This window comes from Ambystoma mexicanum, chromosome 1p (genome assembly GCF_040938575.1).
Source record: "Ambystoma mexicanum isolate Mex_15411 chromosome 1p, UKY_AmexF1_1, whole genome shotgun sequence".
In the NCBI taxonomy this organism is placed as follows: domain Eukaryota; kingdom Metazoa; phylum Chordata; class Amphibia; order Caudata; family Ambystomatidae; genus Ambystoma; species Ambystoma mexicanum.
Genome location: NC_090921.1, coordinates 204,661,189 through 204,682,094, shown reverse-complemented (window position 1 = coordinate 204,682,094; position 20,906 = coordinate 204,661,189). Strand labels below are relative to the sequence as shown.

The window sequence follows — 20,906 nt, the reverse complement described above, 5'->3', positions numbered from 1 at the left end:
AAGGACCTTGGTAACAGAGAGTACATAAACTCATGCAGCGTTGCACAACTCCTTTGAGAGTAGCGACGCAAGGAGCCCTGGATACTCCTTCCGGATATGCTGGACAGGAAGGGGGCGTGGCCTCCATGGCTAGATCCGTTGTGTGAATCACTAGAGCGGCACATTGAGTAGAGCGTAACTCCATCTTGATATTAGTACATACAGGGATGTTAATGCCGTGCATCTGAACCCTCGAGGATAGATTCATCACAGTATGCCCTCTCTTAAGGGTATCTCCCCCCGGTTTGTCGGGTTGTCTGACATGAAACCTCATCACCAATCGCGGGGCATGTATTGCCGACTCCGGCTCCCAGGTTCGATCCGAGAGGGAGTACCCCTTCCAATCCACCAGGTATTGTAATCGTCGCTATGAATTTCGAAACCCTTAGACACATATTAACGGAATGTAAAGTGTTGATTTCCCCCTGTCATACAACATGTCTGGCAGCAGGATTTGATTTTAAGAAAAATGAGACAGAGGCATCTGATTGCTTGTGGCAGGGTTATTTAGATGGCAATGATTTCAGCCTGTTATACCACATGACAAAGCTATGGCATCAAGTGGCAGATGTTTTCTTATTACTCCAGTAGACAGCTATGTAAGTAAGGCACATTCTCTATGGTCGCCTTATGTCTACCTTTTACTATAAATTATGTTATCTCCTTGTGTTTCTATTGTATATTTAAGGATTGTCTATTATCGATGAGTTGTGTTTTTATGTATAAAAAGCCAAATATGGCTGTATTATACAAATAAAACAATAATATTAATAATAATACATTTTCATATTATTATCATTATTATTATATAGAACTAAACATATGGCCTCCAAGGCTGGCCAGAATGTGATGGAAACAATATACAAACTAGTTTCTCCAATCAAAGAACAGTTACATAGGCCTCATCACGACCTCGGCGGTAACCCTTAAATCCGGCGGTAGCGCTATTACCGCCGGATTTAAGGGTCCGCCGAATCAGGGCTTCGGCGGATTTCGCCCAGCTCTTAGCTGGGGGGAAATCCGCCGAAAATTCGCGCAATTACCGCCGGCGGGAAATCTGCCGGCGGTAAGAGCGCGAAAATTCCCCATTGAGCCCAATGGGGAATGGGGCATTCCCGAATGGGCTCAATGGGGAATGGGGACTTCCAAGTCCGCCCAAGTCGTGATCCCGCGCTATTAGCGCCGGGGGCTATGGCGGTCGCGCTAATAGCCCCCGCGCTAATAGCGTTACCGTTACCGCCGAGGTCGTGATGAGGCCCATAGTGTAGAGACCACTCCACTAAATTTATTGTTGGGTGATTTAAACCACCAATTTGAGCATCTCAGTGAGATGCATTCCTTTCTAGAAAAAATATCTAATCTGGAACATAACTGTTCTTACTACCCTAAAACTGGGCAACCTTATGAATGCATTATGCACCGTGTTATTATATATCCAACAAATTGAGTTAATAGAGAAAGCAGGGAGACTAGACTTACTGGAGCCAGGAAGCACTGTGGTATTGCTGGGATGTGGTAGGTTTTGCAAATCTCTTGATTTGGGTGCAGGGCAAGCCAAGCTATCAACCTTGTGCATTAACTGTGAAGAGTGCACATGGTGGAGCTTCTACACTCCTTCAATTAAGCATGAAAAAATAGGTCTAGTGGATTCACAACAATGTATGTTTGGGTTTCAGCCCACAGCACCATACTGGCCTTAGAATAGTGAGCAATGAAGCAACTCAATGATCACTTACATTGCATGTGTGCCTTTCCAGAACAATAGTGTTGGGGTACTCAACATCCGTAAACACAGCCATGTTTTCATTTATGATAGTGAAACAGAAGACTCATGATGCTGCATCATTCTGATTGTTGTTAGATGTTTACATGATATGGGGGAAGGCTGGGACTAGGGAGTCATTGATTATTATTGGTCTGCAATATGTGTTAGCTCTCAATTGATTTCACTAAATGGTTTGTATTTGTTTTCTACCTCCAGCTTCTCCATTATATTAAGAACGTGCATTTTCGAAATAAAGGCGGTGCTGACATATTTTTTAATAGCAATGGTGAAGCTGGTGCTCAGTATGACATTGTAAACTGGCAACGGGGTCCCGGCGGAAACCTCAGGCAGGTGACTGTGGGAATATACGCTGACAGAGCTCCTCCGGGACAAGCTCTCACTATCAATACCAGCGCGATTATATGGCCTTCAGATGTCACTCAGGTATGAGCATCAACAGATATGCCATGCATTTGATGGATTTTACTTCACTAAATGAATGTTGGTGGTGTGTGAAATGGAAATGAATCACCTTGGAAATGAACCTTTCACATAACATGTTCATCTGGTTCTTAGTGATTGCATCGACAGCCAAACTATCGACAACCATAGCATTGACAAAAAAAGCATCTAAGAAAAAATGGAATGCCTTTTTTAAATTTGTTTTATGGGGGGCTCCTCCACCAAATCCCCATTTTTAAATCATTAAAACACATTCTTACCAAACTATACCCTTTACCATTGAAAAAAATGCATTCAATGGGGGTTTATTCGATGCATTTTTTTCAATGGTATGGTCTGTCGATGGTTTGTATTTGATGTAATGACCGGATACCGTTCATCTGGTCAAGAAAGAGCGTAAGACTGAGGTTATGTTAAGAATTCATAATTAAAAGCAATTGAGACCAGCATATTGCAGTCTGGACATCAAGAGCGAAATCCGCTGCAGAACATAATTAAAAGTACAAGGATACAAATGGGATGTATTTGCATTATTAGTTACCCTGAAGCAAAGAATGTTGTCAAGTGCCTGAGTTAGATATTCCTGATCGTGGCATTACTTCTGAATCGGAACATGCCATTTTCCATAACATCACAAGTCAGAGATATATGAGTCACATGACTATTTGAGTTCAATTTCATTCCTCATTCGTAAAGGGAAGTCTAATTCATAGCTAAAACATCCACATAGAACGCTATGGGCCAGTCGAAGCAAGAAGGATGGCCTAGGTGGGCATGTAAAAGTGAAGAGAACCTATAATTATAATTGTTCTTTTATAACGTGTTTAATACCAATGACTGGTTTCTAAGCACGGGATCGAGATTCAAACCTGTGCTTCGCTGCTTTGTCTTGCTTGCAAGACAAACGTGTTGCCCCTGAGTTATCCTTCCCCTTATCACAGTCTCTATCCAATCAAAAATAGCTATGTCAACTATTTCATCTTGGGTGAAGTGTGCTGGCATTAAGCTCAAACACTTAGGCAGAAGGAGTTTTTTTGGAAACCTGAAAAGCAAGAGATGCCATAGAACACAAGAATAGCAGATTTGAACTCCATCATGAAGTAGCTGACAGTGAAATCTTCTTAAGTGGGCCTTTTGTAGATGGACTGAATGCAGAAGCATTTTCACAAAGGGGCCCCGATTACCTGAGAGAGACTTTGGTGTACAAACTGGAAGGAAGAGATTACCTGACAGAGCTGCCTGACACCAGTCAGTGTGCCTACCTGTTTTGGGCCTTGATAAGACTAATAAAAGTAAGTACTGTGACCCCAAATTATTTATAGAAAGGTCCTAAAGAATTAATTAGATCCCAGAAAGCAATTAAACATATTTTGTGAACCCTGTTTAAGTGCTAGTTAACTGAAAGCGGGAGTATAATACAAGGTGTATGTGTTTTGTGATTTATAATCTATGAATGCATTTGATATCTCATAGTGAAACATGAAGTGACAAGTGCCTTGGTTGGGATCTGCCATAGTCAATTAAGTTATTGAAATTGATACCTTAATGAGCATAAGAAACTGGGGTTCTGTGCGGCTGGATCTGATTCCTTGTGAATAGTGAGAGAGTTGGGCACTGCTATCCCAATATTCCAGAAGAATAGAAACCCTAGACACCCTGAGACTTTAACATTGTTTTCAACTAATTTAACATTACAAAAGACGACCTATTGTATGTATGGTCAAGCTAAGAACCAAGAGCTTGTCATAGATATTTTCCAACATTTTAGATTTAAATCAGTGCAAGAAATTGTAAGCTGTGTTGTACCGAGCAACATTTTTCTCTAATGCTAATAATTCAGAGAAAACGGACTACATTATTTTTGTTTCAAACTTTATTCTGAGAACTTGGTCAATCTCAAAAGAAAGTTAAATCAAACAATCAGTACCAATGTGTCTGTCTGTATTATAAAGTAGTTAAGCCTATTATCTAGAACAGTCATGCATACTGTGTTTTATATGTCAGGTCATTTACGCAAATAATGAGACAACAGACGGCGGGTTGCATTTTACATTCCGTAAACAACTTTCCGATATCCATTTGAAAGATTTGGTTGGACTTCAACAGCATTGCAAGTTAGGGGAGCACCTTTAGACCCTTGATTTAATATTTTAAATAAAACAAAATATTCAGATATTCAGATTAAAACTGCCGGTGTACTTTCCCAAATTGTGGGTGGGACTGTTTTTTGGGGGACTAGGAAGGTAAATATATTCCACAGATAGATGTCATTACTGTTTCATGTTTGGCAAATATTTGTTTATATTGTGCACACAAATGGTACACAATACGTGTAGTTTGTCTGATAAAGTGAAAAAGTATATATACAGTATTGGCTACTGCGGAACCCACAAAATGTCAATAGTCAATATTCCCAGACAGCTACATTTCAGCTTGTTGCTAAACACTGAGGCCTGTATTGTGCAATAATGTCATTTGATTCATAAAATGCAATAATGTCCAATGAGGCTATGCCAATGAAGTTTATATAGTTCAACCTCCTTTTTGGAGGTGGACATTTAAAAGAAGTATGTTATGCCTTGACTTTTCCTTCACGGCAAGAGCAAGGCTGTCAGGATCTTTGCCATTACAAAGCTTTCCTTTGGTTTGACCTGTAACAGACAAGACCAAGCACAGGGTAAAGAGGCACATATGAAATCACCTTTCATTTGGATCCAGATGAGCTTTGATCTTTGACGGATACTCCCAAAGGTAATACTACCCCATTCCGAGGTTGGGCTCATTCACAAAAGGGGATCGGCAGCCATGGACATCGGTCATTCTCTGGGTACAGTGACCCTAACACCAATGCCTCCGGCCATGGCCTGCCGCCATACCTAGCAGTCACTGCACCTAAGGCATGGAGTTTTGCCATGCCCAGGCAGAGTGAAACTATAAGTGACCAATGGGCCTGGCCTGCAATAATGACTGAGGGCTGAGTTGACCATTTTACCCAAACTCATCCTTGTACTCCTGCAGAGCAGAATCCAATTTGTCACAATTGGCACACACAACATTTGTCACACATTGATTTTGGAGCCCACCCCCAAACCCATGCCAGACAAATGCCATTTGTGATTTACCACTGCCCTTGACATGTGAGTGAAATATACCTTGCATTTTCAGCCTTGGATTGAATTCCCTATAAGAATATAATTTGATTGAAAAATTTGGAGGAAGTTGATATTTGTATAACTTGCCTCCCCATTAATTATGCAGATTTCAGATATACCATTTCACACATTTGCGGGTTCTTTCCTCATTAGCTCTCATTAGCATACTTCGCTGATAGTGTGCAACTCATTCTGGACCTCTAAAATGTCATTTTATGGAGTTGTCCCCGCCCCTCCATGGAATGAAAAGCTGTAATGCGGACTGGCTAGAGTTCCAGGATGACTGGTGATGCTGTCAGCAGCCTTGGGCGCCGGCCTCCCCTGTGGGTCGACTATCCCCAAGCCCAGTGGCAGTCCCATGGAGGCCCGGCGGGGTCCCTGTCCCTCCACATAGGAAATAGCTGTAATGCGCCCAGGCAGAGCTACAGGACATCCAGTGGGCTGTCCTCAGCCTTTGGTGTCTCTCTCCCATGTGTGTCAACCACCACCAAGCCAAGCAGCGGCCCCAAGGAGCCCTGGCGGGGTTCGCGTCCCACACAGGAGGGAAAAACAATAACACAGCCCAGCCAGAGCTACACAATGGCTGGGTGTGCTTGGGTGCCTGGCTCCCATGTGGGTTGACTGACTCCAAGCCATCCCTGGAAGGAAAAGCTCTAACACGGCCTGGCCAGAACCCTGGGGTGCTGCTCCCAGTCTTGGGCATCTGCCTCGCATGTGGATCGACCACCTGCCTCTCCAGTGGCAGTGGCAGGGAGCCTGGTGGAGTCCCTATCCCTCCCTGGATGGGAAAGCTGTAATGCAGCCCAGCCAGAGGTCCAGGACAGCCATAACAAATTGTACCTTCCCTAGGAGCAGATTGACAGGTTATGCTGACAATCTGTCCCAGGGAGTGCAAAAATTGCATGCCCAGTCCCTTTTGGCTATAGAGGGGGAGAGGGCTGCTTATCTGGTAAGTGGTCCCCCAGGCTCCTCCCCTAAAATGAACCACTGGATGTCTAGTGGCCATTGCTGCTCCTCAGGGGTGGCATGACTGTGAAAACTGCTCACAATTGTGCCCCCCCCCAGGGAATCAGAAAGGATCTGTACCTCCTAGCTGAGTTTCCTGGGAGGGCTGGCCATAGGAACTGAGCCTCCCCCTGCTACCTCAAAGTTTGCCAAACTGTATACACTGGTATTTTTTTTTTTGACTTACTTGGGGGCAAATCGTTGCATAACAGCACCCATCTGCAACCCAAAGAAGGCAAAACAACACTGTGCCACCTTTGTGGCAATTTCTGACCGGGGTAGAGTGAGGGTGGGGGTTTGTTTGGCCTGAGGGGCACACCCCCAGCCCCAGAATAATTTCCCTGGTGGCCTAGTGGTCCATGCTGCTTCTTCCCTTCTGTGGCAGAATAGGGCCAGACCTTCAATGTTACCCCCCCCCCAAGGAAGCAGCAAGGATCTGCCACTCCTTAGAAGGATTCCAGGGGGCGGGGGAGCTGGCCCACATGTACAGGGCCAGCCCGATGAGGCACCCAAATGTGCCACTATATATATAGTGGTGGGAGTTTTGTCTTCCTTGGGGCAGATCAGTGGAACAAACCACCAATTATGCCGCAAAGAAGCCAAAACAACATTTTACCAACTTTGTGGCAAAGTTCAGGGTGGGGATGAGGGGAAGTTTTGCCTGTGTGGAACCCGGACCCCCAAAATCAATTCCCTGGTGGTCCAGTGGTGATTGCTGGTCTCCTCTTTTGAACAAGTTCTCCCCCAAGCCAATCGGGCAAAAACTGAGCAAGCAGCATGGAAAACCGTGTCTGCAGAATTCACTGAAAGGCTTCTGGCATGTAAATTAAATTTCCTGATGACATCAGTGGACGTTGCGTGCGTTGACATCATCACGGCTGCCCCCCGAGCTCAGGCCACCAGGCACAGAAGTGGAAGTCTTCCCCTTCACAGCCTGGGGGTCGGGAGCATCAGTGCTCCTCCCGGGGTTTGGTGGGGTGGATCTCCCCTGCATAGGGAAGTAATGAAAAGGACGAGATTGCAATCTTGTCATCCGCAGTTAAGCAGTTAAACAAGCATTGGCTTCCTCCGGTCTGTTGCTATGCACTTTTTTAAAATTAAACTAATTAAGGAATTAAACCTTTTTAATACATTTAACACCACAAAAATAATAATGGCCCCTAGTACCCTTCTTATACATTTTAAGTTAATTTACCTGTCTCTTAATAAGTATAATAAATACGGATTGTTTCCTAAATTAGCATTAAATACTCTTCAAAAATATAAATGTAAGGAAAATGACAAAACATAAAAGCATCCCTCCAAGAGCTTGTTAAGCAATACACACACAAACACAGAATTGGCCGTTGCAGCCAAGTCATAGACATCACAGCACACCCAGTATTCTTTACTGGAAGTTCACTGCCACTTTAGAGCCAAATGGGCAATGCATTGTTAGAATGCAAAGTAACACAGATGTCAAGTCTTCAAATGCAGTAACATGTCTTTGCCAATAGGGCATTGCTATTCTATACAGAGAATTGTTGAACCCAAGTCAGACAGCTTTCAAGGATTCAGACAATTACATATATGTTAAACTCTAATAGGGGTCGTCAGCACAGTATAGTTTGAACCGGTTTGGTGAATAATTGGACCTTTTTGCATAAACACCAGCAAAAAGTATGTTGGGTTTAGAATGCGGGAAAAAACTTAAGCTCTAAAAGAGTGACATGGTTTTCGGCCTAGGACCGTTATAGCAATGCCAAGCCCTCTACTCTTTTTAGTACTGATTTGAATATTTGGTTATGTTTTTCAGGTTCCAGCCTCAGTGTGTAGTCAAAGCTGCCTGCCTGGCTTTAGAAAGGCTGTGAAAGAAGGGGAACCTGTCTGTTGCTTCGTGTGTGTTCTGTGTCCTCCGGGTGAGATCACCAACCAAACTGGTGAGTAATGAGGAGCAGAATGAATTAAGTGAAATCTCCTGAATATCGGTAGGTTTTACCAGGCCAAATACAAGCACAGGTCCTGTTTGGCAGTAGATTTTAGCTCAGGTACATGCTAACTCTTCATGTACATTATTTCAAGCCTTTGTAAAGCTATTTATATTAGGTATCCATGATGCATTGGACAAGTTATAGACTTTCAAAACCTGAGCCGAAGTGTTATTGTTTGTCCAAGTTAACACCAACTGCCAATCATAACAACTGTTCATATTTAGACCCGCTACTACCATTGTTTCGCTACCGTGTAATTGAATGTCCTTATTGGGTCATAACAGAGGTAATTCTGGGTTATCTACATGATCAAACATAGGGGGCACAAAGCAGGAGCTGTATGCTGGTCTCAATGCAGCATACATCTGCTTTTCTGTTATGCTCTAGCCATAAAGGTTGCTGATGTTGGTGGATGGGACCTTCTGTAATCTTAGCCCACAGGTCTCTATCTATAAAGATTCTCAAATTTAGAACCTAAAATATATGCTAAAACTGTAGACCAACTAGCTGATTATGCCTTACACAACCTAAAGTTTGAACCCAATCCCTTTGAAGCCAGAGACACCCTTCCCTCTACTGGTATGAATGGGTGAGGACACCAGACTTTGGGGGAAAAGGGGTCACATTGTGTCAGGAGGGACTAGAAAGTGCCTACCCAGAGAGAAATCAGAACGGTCTTTTAGAACTTAAAGGGGTACTTCAGTCTAAAATTTGATTGGCGAAAATTGATCCGGGATGTATTTCGAAGCATATATCTATTGTTCTTTCAAAAATTTCCAATGCAACATACCCCCGTTTTTTGCACTTTAACACACGTGAAAACAAGGGTCGGGTCCCACCATCTTGGGCTAATCTTATCCGTTGATACATCGCCCTAAGTTCAAGTGCCCTCGCGGCACTAATTCAGATCACCGGCCCCTAACGCTGACATCACTAGACGCTTACGCCCCATTCCACAGCGCCAATGCACGTCTCATGTCAGCGTCCTCTGTGCTCCATCTAAATGTCTAGTCACCTCATTCCTCGACAAGTGTAAACAAACCCTTTCTGATCACACAAAGTTGGAGTTTCTTTTTCCTTTGTGTCAGTGTATTTCATTTCAAGCTTCCCTGACTTGTTTCTGCTCTGTTCACCTATCTTCCCAGTATGATGCACTGAAAATAGGTACTTACACTACCTAAAATGAATTAATTCAGTCATTTTTTATTTCTTCTATTATGTACTAAACCATATTTAAACATGTGTCCTTGCAAACCTTTAAAGTTTGAGCATATTAATCCTGTCTTTTCACAGTGTGTTTTTGTAACATGGCTGTCTCTTCACTTGTCTTTCTTTAACAGTCAATGTTAATCGAAAACCTCTTCTCTTTACTGTATGCAAACAAAAGCTTTTTTATTTACCTCACTGTTGATTCTGTGCTTCTTCACTATTCAGGAACGGTGGCACAATTCAGCCCTGCATATATGAGCCCGAATATTCAGAAGAGGAAATCCCTGAAAGAGAAAAAAGTCTAGATGATGTGAAATCAGATGAAAGTCATAAAGATCAATTGCCAAAGCCTGAACCCTGTCGCATGCAACATGTTTCCACATGGTGCACCTGCCATTGTTGTGAGCGTATGCCTACTCTGGTTCGTAACTGCTGTTACAGAGAACATTCTGTCCGCTTGGTCTACAATGCCGAATAAGACACATCACCGCTATGCGTTACCGAACTGCATGATTTCAGGGCTGCATGTCTTACAAGATATGTGTTGCGAATTATGAGGGCCCTTATGCACGAACTATGAGCTACAGTTCGCCCTCGTAATCCAAGTAAAGAGTAAATTCACTCTATATATGTTGTGTGTTTGACAACCGAGATGGCTAACATAATATTTTGTTGCCCTGAATCAATATAACTTCGATGGATCACTGACGAAAGAATATTTCTGTAAATTGAAAAAATGACTAATTCTAATCTGAAACCAAAGTGTTCATCTCTAGATTTCTCTTCCAAGCAATTATGTTTCATTCACTTGCAAGTATATCCCATAGTGGTTTTGCTGAAATGTGTGATCCCTAATTGAAATCACAAGTCCTGTCAGTATTTTGCACAAAACAGTACTTTTTAAAGCATAACAGTGCCTTACATTTGACATGGTAGTGCAAACAAACAAAATGCATTTGTTGGGTTCATTCAAGTAAACTATTTCTGTATCTCTTACACAGGTGGTACAGGCTTGTGGCATATTGTGCGTTTTCATAGTGGATTCATGGAAGACTGGGATTTCGTGTCTGAAAAGTCATACCTGCCTGTGTGGTTCAAGCCATTCGAGATGAATTCCCCAGTGACCACGGACAATACTGTGGCTTTATACAGACAGCAACTCAACTGCAGTATTATAATTTGTTGTGTCATTGCCATCCACTTTACCAAACTAAATAACACAAATAAAAAATGAGTTAATCTGAACAGTTGTTCGAAATTCTTTGTAAGTTCACAACACGTCCAAACATCTAAGACTATCGTAAAGATTGGTGTGCTTTAATAAGTTTACTGGCATATCGTACTCGCCTCATCCACATCCATCCCGCTCCGCTATTAATGGTAGTTTGCACCTGTGGATGTGCACTCGCAAAGGGGCTGGGAGGATGGGAACGCTCAAGCGCCGGATACCATGTACACCTCAAAAGCGTTCTTCCGCCTGGGGGCCCTTAGCCTCATGTCCACCCCATACCCAGTTTCTCGAGTCTCCTCTCTGAAGACCCCGTCCCTGCAATCAACATATGTCATTGACAGTGTTGCAGACCTATTGTGCTTGCCTCATCCAAATCCATCCCCCTCCAGTATCAATGGCAATTTGCAGCTCTGGCCGTGCACTGGCCAGCGGGATGGGAGGATAGGAACACTCAAGGTGTCGAATAACATGTACACTTAAACGGGTTCATTTGCATGGGGACCCTTATCCACCTGGCCACCACAGACCCAATGTCTCCAGTCTCCCCTTTGAAGACACCTTCCCTGCAATCAGCATATGCATGTGTCCATTGACTGTGTTCCGGGTCTATTGCCATCATCTCACCCACATCCATCCCCCTGTGCTATCAATGGTAGTTTGCACCTGTGGTGGGTGCTCACATGGGGGCTGGGAGGATGGGAGCACTGAAGGTGCTGAATACCATATACACCTCAAAGGGTTCTTTCACCTGGGGACTCTTGTCCACATGGCCACTCTAGACCTGGTGTCTCCAGTCTCCCCTTTGAACACCCCATCTCGGCAATCAACATATGTCTGTGTCCATTGGCGGTGTTCCAGGCCTGTTGCTCTCGCCTCATCCACATCCATCCCACTCCAGTATCAATGGCAGTTTGCACCTGTGACCCCACGCCTGCAAGGGGGCTGGGAGGATGGGAACACTCAAGGCACCGAATACTATGTATACTTCGAAGGGTTCTTTTTTGCATGTGGACACTTTCCACATGGCCACCCCAGACCCGGTGTCTCCAGTCTCCGATTTGAAGAACCCATCCCTGCAATCTACATATGTCTGTATCCATTGACTGTGTGCCAGGCCTTTTGCACTCCATTGATTCACATCCAACCCTTCCGGTATCAATGACAGTTTACGCCTGTGGCCATGCCCTCGCAAGTCCGCTGCAATGGCGAGATTGACCAGGTCAAACATTGTCATCTAGGCTAGGTGGGTGTGAACGAACATGTCACACAAGCACATACACACCCACTTCTGTAAGTCTTTATAAACACTTTAGAAGGTACCAAGAAAACATCTGTGAAAGCAACAACGGATATCGCATCCCTCTACTTTCTACCTTGCTCGCTGAATCGGTTCATCTGTTCTTCTTACTAATGGTTAGTCAAATTTTATTATTGTTTTCTGTAGTGTCAATGTTCTTTGCTAGGCCACTTTCTATTGCTTTATACTCAATGTACACACAATTCTCATTTTATTTTATTCTAAAAACTCTACTCCCTTATCAACAGTCCTACACATTTCTATCTCTGTAATTGGCACATACAGAGTATTGTTTACAAATGTAATATTTTATAGTGCATGTTTTCAATGCATGTTTGCTGTAGGTGCCATTTCTTGTAAATTACATGTTTGTATTATTATTAAAGGAATGCGATGGTTGGTTCACTCACTGTGATACTTTGTTGATAATAATATTTATGGATATTTCTTTAATAGATCCTAATGACAATCCAATAATGCCTTCTTGTATTGTTTTGGGTTGCACTAATAACAGTCATACTAAATGTCACAGCACAGTCCTGCATGTTTTTCCAGAGGATTTCAATTTAATAAGAAAATGGCTCTTGAGCTGCGGATTTCCAGTGTCCGAAATTGAAGGCAGAGCCAAGAATGTCTTGGATGGCTGTGAGGGTCAATCGATTCCGTGTCTGCAGCATGCACATCTCAGAAGATATGTATGAACAATCACAGTACACTAAAAAGCGTCTGCCCAGACTAGCAAATTACTTCCCAATACAGTCAAACTTAATTCCAGCACACGCTGACCCAGGTGAGTAGTGGACACTGAATTTTTAAATGTATTTTACCATTTTCTAAATTTGGCTGTATAATATGTCTTATAAATGATCACTCAATGGCCCTCATTACAAGTTATGCCGGTAGCCATGCCGCAATTTGCGGCATGGCTGCCGGCAAAACCGCATCCGTGTCCGTGTCCTCGGAATGAGGATTTACCGGACCATTCCGAGTTCGGATGGCCCGGTAATTCCTCAATCGAGGACACGGACACGGTTCATCCCCATTCCCATTTCAGCCCCCATAGGGCTGAATGGGAATGGGAGAGGGAGTAAACAACGGGCCATTACGAGATGGCCCGTTGTTTGCTCCCTCTTCCCCTCGCGTGACCCGGTATGCACACCTGGTTTTCCCAGGCGTGCTTAACGTGTCCTGCGAGGGGACCTCGTAATGTGGCGGAACGGGTTGAACGGCACCGCAGCCTTTTACGGTGCCGTTTAACCCATTCCGCCAGGGTCGTAATGAGGCCCAATGTCTTGAAATAGTCTGTGAACAGGTAACATAATTAACCGTTTTCAGTTTTTGGGGAATATTTCCATTGATATTTTATTACACAAGTTTCTTTCATGATGCGATGTACTGTGATTTATACATTTTTAACTTTAAATTACTTTGTATATCCCTACTTTTGGGATACTAGAATAGTTCAGTGCAATGGGATGCATTTACAAACACACTGTCACATCGCATCCTTTAAAAAAATGGTCATTTTATTAAAATTGCCATCTTTGTCTTTATATAGACTGCACTGATGGAAGTTGGCAGAAACCTGAGGGTATTCTCCCAAGCAGACCTCGAGAATGCCTTATTCGGGTGTCCAGGGAAGGGCTGGTGCTCTCAGATCCCAACCCACGGGGTGGACAAGCGAGGGAGGATCACCTGGGTAGGGGAGCCCGGGGTTGTGCTCAGGGAAATGCCACAGGTGAGACGCAGCATTATACTGAGGAGGATGGTGAAGGGAACAAAGTCCCTGAGGCTTTCCTTGGTTATTCCACTTCTACCTCCCTTCCATCCAAAGAAGCTCCCTTAATAAAGTCCAATTGCCCCTACACCTCTAACAAATCCCCTAAGATCCCAAACCCCATTGACCCCAGAAACCATTGTTCCCCGAGTCCCTGTTTCCATGTTGCCCACCAAAATACTCACAATCATTCTTCTCCACATCCCTCTGATAATTCATTCCCAAAACCAGTCTTCCCTGACAAAACACTACCATTCCCAGAATCCCCTCTGTTAATTTCACAATCACAGTGATTCCCATTTTATTCACAAACCCTAACAATACCCATCCCTCTGATTATCACTTTCCGAACTCCCAGTCAAATCTAACCAACAACTACAGCTCCCACAAACCCTCCTACTAATTTCACCAACTTTACAAGACCTACCCTTCTGAGATCACCACAAACCCTAATACAAATGTGATAATTCCATGTAACACCTCTTTCACCCTCCTTTTCCAAACCGAGCACTTCTTTACATTATGACAAACAACAGACAAATACAAAAAGTGTTTACCTGCCATGTCCCAACCCAAGGGTCAGGCAAAGTCAGGCAATTGAACAAAATAACACACTCCTGATGGCTTTTCCCTTTCCCCACTGGGATAAATGGTGGAGCACCAAAGCACATTACCAGCAAGGCAGACCGCACAAGGAGACAGCTATCCAGTTTAATAGAACGAGAAAGGTGGCGGTAACCAAAAGGGTGACAAGGAGTGAAGCGACCTTGCCCTTTCCGTCCCAGACCCGCAAAGCCTTTGTAAGAGGAAACATAAGATCGCGATCAATAGCCCAAGTGTGTTGTAGCAGATGTCAGAGGCACCCGTAGGGTGCCTAAGCCGATAAGCCAGAGTGAGGGAGACTCCTCCTACCATGGTACCGGACTTGACTCCACAGACAAGGAGAGCCAAGCTGCGCATCACACCCGGTGAGTCGAAGGGGAAACTGATAAGAAACCAAACTGTGTTGAATGAAACCTGCAAAGCGCCAGATTGAGAAGTGTTAAAAGAAATGTGAATAGTAACGGGAAAACCAGCTGCAGAGGGGAGCCAGCACCAAGTGGGTGCTGTCTCAAGAAACTCTGGTTGCTCCTGTGCTGAATAAAACTACTAATACCAGAAGGCTGTAGGAGAGCCGCCAAGATAGGTCAAAGTGGTCATACAGGAGGTCTAGCAAAATCCCCTTACAATTGAAAGTCTTTGATCGGCAAACTGTTAAGAAAGCAAGGGAAGTAAATCCTGCATGGTGAAATGAGTGTATGAACAAGGTGTTACAAAAGTTGGCAAGAATGACCTCGACGGAGGGATGCTAACGAAAAGGGGCGAAGCCTGAAGTCCCTATGAACAGTGTGTTGACAGGAGTGAACCTGGCAGAGGGTAGTTCACAGTAACCTGTTTTGTAAAAGAAGGAAAAGCCATAGTGAGGCTGACATTGGAAAGGGGTCCGAGCCCGAAGGAGGGAGATCCAGCATGGGAAGTTACCACCCAAAGTTGATTGAAAAGAAAATTGTTCAGTTGAGTTGTTGAATACGATATGTGAAAGATCTATGCCCAGAAGAGGGAGACCAAGACGTGAAGTATGAAGAATTGTTTAAAAAGACTTTGTGAATACAAGAAGTATTGGAGGACCAGAGGAAGTGAGCTGTCCCCCTGGTCATTTGCGTCTGAGCCCGGCAGTGGGAAATCCAGGGGTAAAAAGTTATTACCTGAAACTCATTGGAATAAGGAACTGGCTATTTGATTTATGTAATACGATTTGTGAGGGGTCTGCACCCAGAGGTGAAGCTATCACCCAAAGTATGTGTGGAACAGAACTTTGTGTTTGTTTGTTGGATGCATCATGCCTCGAAGGCAAGCGACTTTTTATCGAAAAGAGATTCAATCATCGAAGAACCTGATAGCTGACACGGAACTGTCGGTTCATGCTGGAAATGCTTGGGCATGTGCTGTGCTCAGGAGATCCACTTTGCCGTGTGCTGAAAATGTGGGGAAGGGAGACTCCTGGCATTCACATCCTGACTTACAATTTGAGAACTCTTCTTTCATTATTGAAACCTATCCCAAACTCATTCTGTAATTAGTAGTAAGGATTTGGCAAGAGATTTTTTTTTTTAGTATAGGCCCTTTTATTTGACACAGCGCCACTTGGACTGCCTTATTTTTCATTTTATTGTCAATGCTAGCTCCCATCTTAGATTTTGTTTTAGGTTAGGTGTTTTTCCACCCTGCATTCCTTGTTCAATAAACACCCTTGAACTGTGATCACTTGGGTCTATCTTTACTGTGTCCACCATGAGCTTCTGACAAAGTACAGACTGTTACCATGGAGGAAACCACAGGCACATCCAACGCCCTAATGGTGAGGCCAAGGACTTGCACACAATCTGTTTTTTATCATTTTTGATGTGGTCTAAATTATAATACTAATGTACATTTTCTATCGAACAATGGAATGAATATATACATCGATTAAAGGAGTCAACGGCAACCTCAATCACCTTTCAAGTACATTATTTAGAATTGAATTTTTCAAGCTCAACTTAAAACATATTATTATTGTTTTGAATATTATTAGATTTTGATACAAAGTGGCTTGTAGGCTTATTTGTCAATATAGACCATCCCTTCCATGTCATTTTTGCATTTATTTATTTTGCTTTCACATATTTATTATTACAATTACTGCCATATAGGCAGAGCCTGGAACTTCAACAACGTACTACTCTTCTTCTGCAACTGGTCTGGAGGATGAGAAGTGAAAATATATTGATTTATACTAACAGTATCTATTTTCCATGTAAGCTAAGTTATTGTTTTGATAATTTCAGCAAATAGCAATGCATTTGAGGAACAACCTTGATGTATTTATCTCAGAACCACATGCAACAATGAGAGGAAACCTTCAGAAAAAATGTACTACGTCACTGAATACCATAGAACCTTTCACTATATGCATGGTGTATGTTTTTGTTCATAAACTTTAGCTGCTTAGTGAAAAATTGAGTAAGTGAAACAAAATAACATTGCACCGCATTAAAGGGCCCACAATTTAATCAATATGTTTTGCAGGATGAGTTTGCACCAACTCCCTCTGACATCTCTGAAGTTTATATGTCTTTTTAAAATGTTAGATGTACACAGTGTTGAATGTTATGTTAACACTAATTAAAACATTTAAATCAGATAATTAACCATATCTTTTTTACATAGGTTAACTGATATTGCAAGGTCGACAATCATTAAATCAACTTTCTCAAGATGTAATGTGCGATCAAAGGTTTTAACATTGTGTCATCAAAGATTTTAACATTACATTGTTCCACAATGTATTCAATGCTCTTTAGATTTGTTATGTACAAGTTAGTACTACTGAACTGGTCGAAATTGGAGAGACACATGGACAAGAGGTATACATAAGATATCGTAAAATATTAGTTATCATCCATTGTAACTATGATGTTATATTTAATATTCTTCAGTGGTTTATATAGTGACATTTTGTTATATTTGTATATATGTAAATATGATTCTTTAAGTGGAAGAGCACATTTCAAGGTTTATACAATTTCAAAATGCTGTTTTTCAGCTTGGTCTGGTGGTCAGCAAATCGAAGTTACAAGGAAAATCTGGAAAACAAGGGTATGTAACCGGCAGGTATTTAAAAAAAATAAGTTGTTTAGGAGTTATTTCATTGATATTACATTTTAATGTTGTAATTCACATATTCTGTATGTGTGCTATAAATTAAGCATGTTTTCCTTTCTCTTTAACTAGAGGCCTAGGGAGAAGAGGAGCATACAGACTCAGACAATAACTACATAAACTAATGATGTTGGTTGCCAAACCTTTGTCACTTGGGAGTGGCTACATTTCGAGGTTCAGCATGGTCCTCACAAGATTCAGTACTGTGGTGCAGATGTCCAGAGGCCAGAATTTGAAATGAATGTCAGCAGTGACCCATGGAAAGTCTTCTTGGAGCATTGTTACAGCACACAATGTCACCCAGAAGAGACAGAAAACACATAAAATGTTTCGAATTTGCTTGCAGCACCGCTAACAAACAACAACCTCTAAAAAAATTCTATTTAAGAAACAGGCAATGTTCCTTGTTTCCCCAATACATGTGGACAAATTGGAAATATCACACACAGAAATAACTGAATTAAATGTATCATAAATTGCATAGGCATATTTGTGGGCAGCCATTGGTGAAGTTTACTCATGTAGTCAAAGGCACCGACCTGAAGATCAAGGGTAGATGTGTATACTACCATAACTCATTTTCATGGTCTGCTCAACCTATACATGGAAAAGTGTCTGTTGGAAATGTACTTTGTTCATCTGCTTTGTTGTTTAGTGGATCAATGTTCAGTACAATTTCAAGTTTTTCAAACTTTGTAGGGCTCAAGTTCCTTTCAAAAAACCAATACTACAAATATCAGAAGGATTTCCTGTTCCCCGCTATTAGCCAGGCAAGGACTAGAATAGATGTCAATGGACAATGCTCTCGCTGGCAAAACGGCTCTGGCTTCGCTGGTGATGGACAGTGTGACAGCCCAGGTATTTTCTGCTAAATACTGCACTTACCACTTCCAAGATACGGACATTAAAAGAATAGTGAATTCAGTCGTCATGCAAGTATCTGAATGTACAACTTCTGTTGCCATGGAAAAATATGGTTTCAGTGAATCCATTCAACTTCTGCAATCCAGAGGAATGCAAATAGACCTGATAGCCACTGACATGCAAGTTTCAATAGCCAAGCCCATGCAAGAGCAGTTTCCAGACAAAAAGCATCAATATGATGTAAGGATCATTGAGCAAGGAGCAGTAGTGTAAGAAAAGGTGAGGATTGTGCACAACAAAAAGCTTTCAAGAGACATGAGGTGACTCTCCGAATTCGGCCACACTTGAGATTTGGAGGTGTTCCATAAAAGGTGCCTAAATTACATGCCTAAATTACAGGCCTAATAAGTTGCATTTTGGCATAGACGGTATGAAGGCTAGAACAAGATGGGCTGTATTTGCACACAATGAGAACTTTGGACATAAACAAGAAAAACTGCAGGAATTTTCAGGATGCCTCGTTACAACAAGGAGTTTACCAAAAGAAGCAAACAGTGAATGGCAAAGCCAATCTTCCAGCAGATGGATTTTGAATTTGAGAAAGGTCTGACATTGAATGTGCTGGCCATGCAAGGCATGGAATTGATCCAGATTTTTTTTCCAGGGCCCAGTTTATGTCACAGAACATTGCAAAAGAGGTTTGCCCTCCCGAACTTGAACTTGTGGAAAGGTTGATTTCAAGATTCAAAAGAGGTTTGGCTCTCTTTACAATGTTTAACAAAACCAGTTTCAAGCTTTTGCACAGTGTTTGGAAACTGTTTTCAATGTACACAAAATGGAATAGTGTGTAACTTGAGATTACTTTGTTAAATAATTAGTTCTTAATGAATTTCTGTTTGTGAAATAATGTCACTAGATAGGCTTTAACATTTATTTTGTTTGTTGCTTTTTGTATTTTTTACTGTTAAAATAATGGATTTATATTACAACAATAAATGTCAGTCTGATTATTTCAAGTATGTAACTCAAATCAAATGTAAAGAAGCCTGGTGAGCTTAACACCAACAGTTACCAGGAGCTACTTTTGGCTCCTCCGGTCAACTAATGTACCGCTATAAACTAGCCCCTTGTTCCCTAGCGGTAGTTCCTGGTGACTGGTTACTGCTGGATACACAGGCGCTGCCTGTATCTCCTGCTTATCCAATCCAAATTTCGAGCGTGTTTGTGATGAACTCACAATATTTGAAGAATCTACGCAGAAAACTGGAGCAGCAGGCCTACAAAAACTCAATGTTTCCAGAGCTTTGATCCTCTCCAGGCTGGACTACTGCAACAGCCTCTTCCCCAATCTGCCTTTATCCTCCCTTTGTCCCCTTCAACTAATCGAGAATAGGTCTGCAAGACTTATCCTTGGCCTCAAGCCCAAGGGCTTCCTCTCTCCGCCCAAAAATGTCTCCACTCGCTCCCGGTGGTTCAGAGGATCACGTTTAAGACCCTCTGCATCACCCACAAGGCTTTCTGGGCCAGGGAACCCACTACATCCAATTCTTTCCATAAATATCTCCTGTTTACAGACCTTCAGTCCTCCAGCTGCAGTTCTATACAGATCGGATGCTAGTCCAAGCAGAGAGAATGGGGTAGATCTCTTTCCTCGGCAAGACCCTCCCTTTGTAATGGCCTCCCTGCCTCTCTCAGGCTTCTGCCAGATCTCCTTAAGTTCCATAGGCTTCTCAAGGCCCACCTTTTCTCTTCTTCCTTCCACTCTCCCACCCCTGCTAATGCCCCCCTCTGTCAAATAGACTGGCTGCCTGGTCCCTTCTGAGCTCCACAGGGCTCCAAGTCCTCCTCGCCCACTATAACCCAGCAACTTGTTTTCCTGACCCCGCCCACAATCTGCACTTGCCCTTCCGGGTGCCTTTCGCCTGACAAGCCTGGTGGGGTATGCATCCCTACCGATCCTGGTCCACCCCGTCCTCGGGTTTAGCATGTGGTCCTCACTGCCTGCTTCCCCTGGCACTTGCCCACCTGGCCTCCCCTTAGCACTTGCCTAGCCCCACTAGCTCTCTTCTTCCCCTCCTTCACCCACCTCCATTTGTATACCTCCTCTTGCGCTGCACCTCACTCCTGCCTAGCATTTTCCCTTCTGCCCAACCTATTGTCTGACCTGCACCTCTTGTTACTGCACTTGCACGATCTGAATGGCACAAGGCCTAGTAGGACCGTTATTATTGTTTTCTTGCCTGCACCCCCCCCCCATTTTTGTCTTGTGGTGCCTTGAAACACCATTTGTGCCACATTGCAGAAGTTTGTAATCTTTTGAAAACTGCACTCATTCAAGGTGTGCTGGAATTTTAGTTATGTAAAATTGTTATTGTTTCCCATAGCACGTGTTAC

At 42.9% G+C, this 20,906-nt stretch overlaps 1 protein-coding gene across 1 annotated transcript in view; it reads left to right on the top strand.

Moving 5' to 3' along the window:
• LOC138469559 (vomeronasal type-2 receptor 26-like) overlaps positions 1 to 20,906 on the top strand; it is a 158,008-nt gene that overhangs the window by 115,988 nt on the left and 21,114 nt on the right. Inside the window, exon 6 of the mRNA XM_069609029.1 lies at positions 8,219 to 8,342. Within this exon, the coding sequence (XP_069465130.1) occupies positions 8,219 to 8,342 (124 nt within the window). The remainder of the gene's footprint in view (positions 1 to 8,218; positions 8,343 to 20,906) is intronic.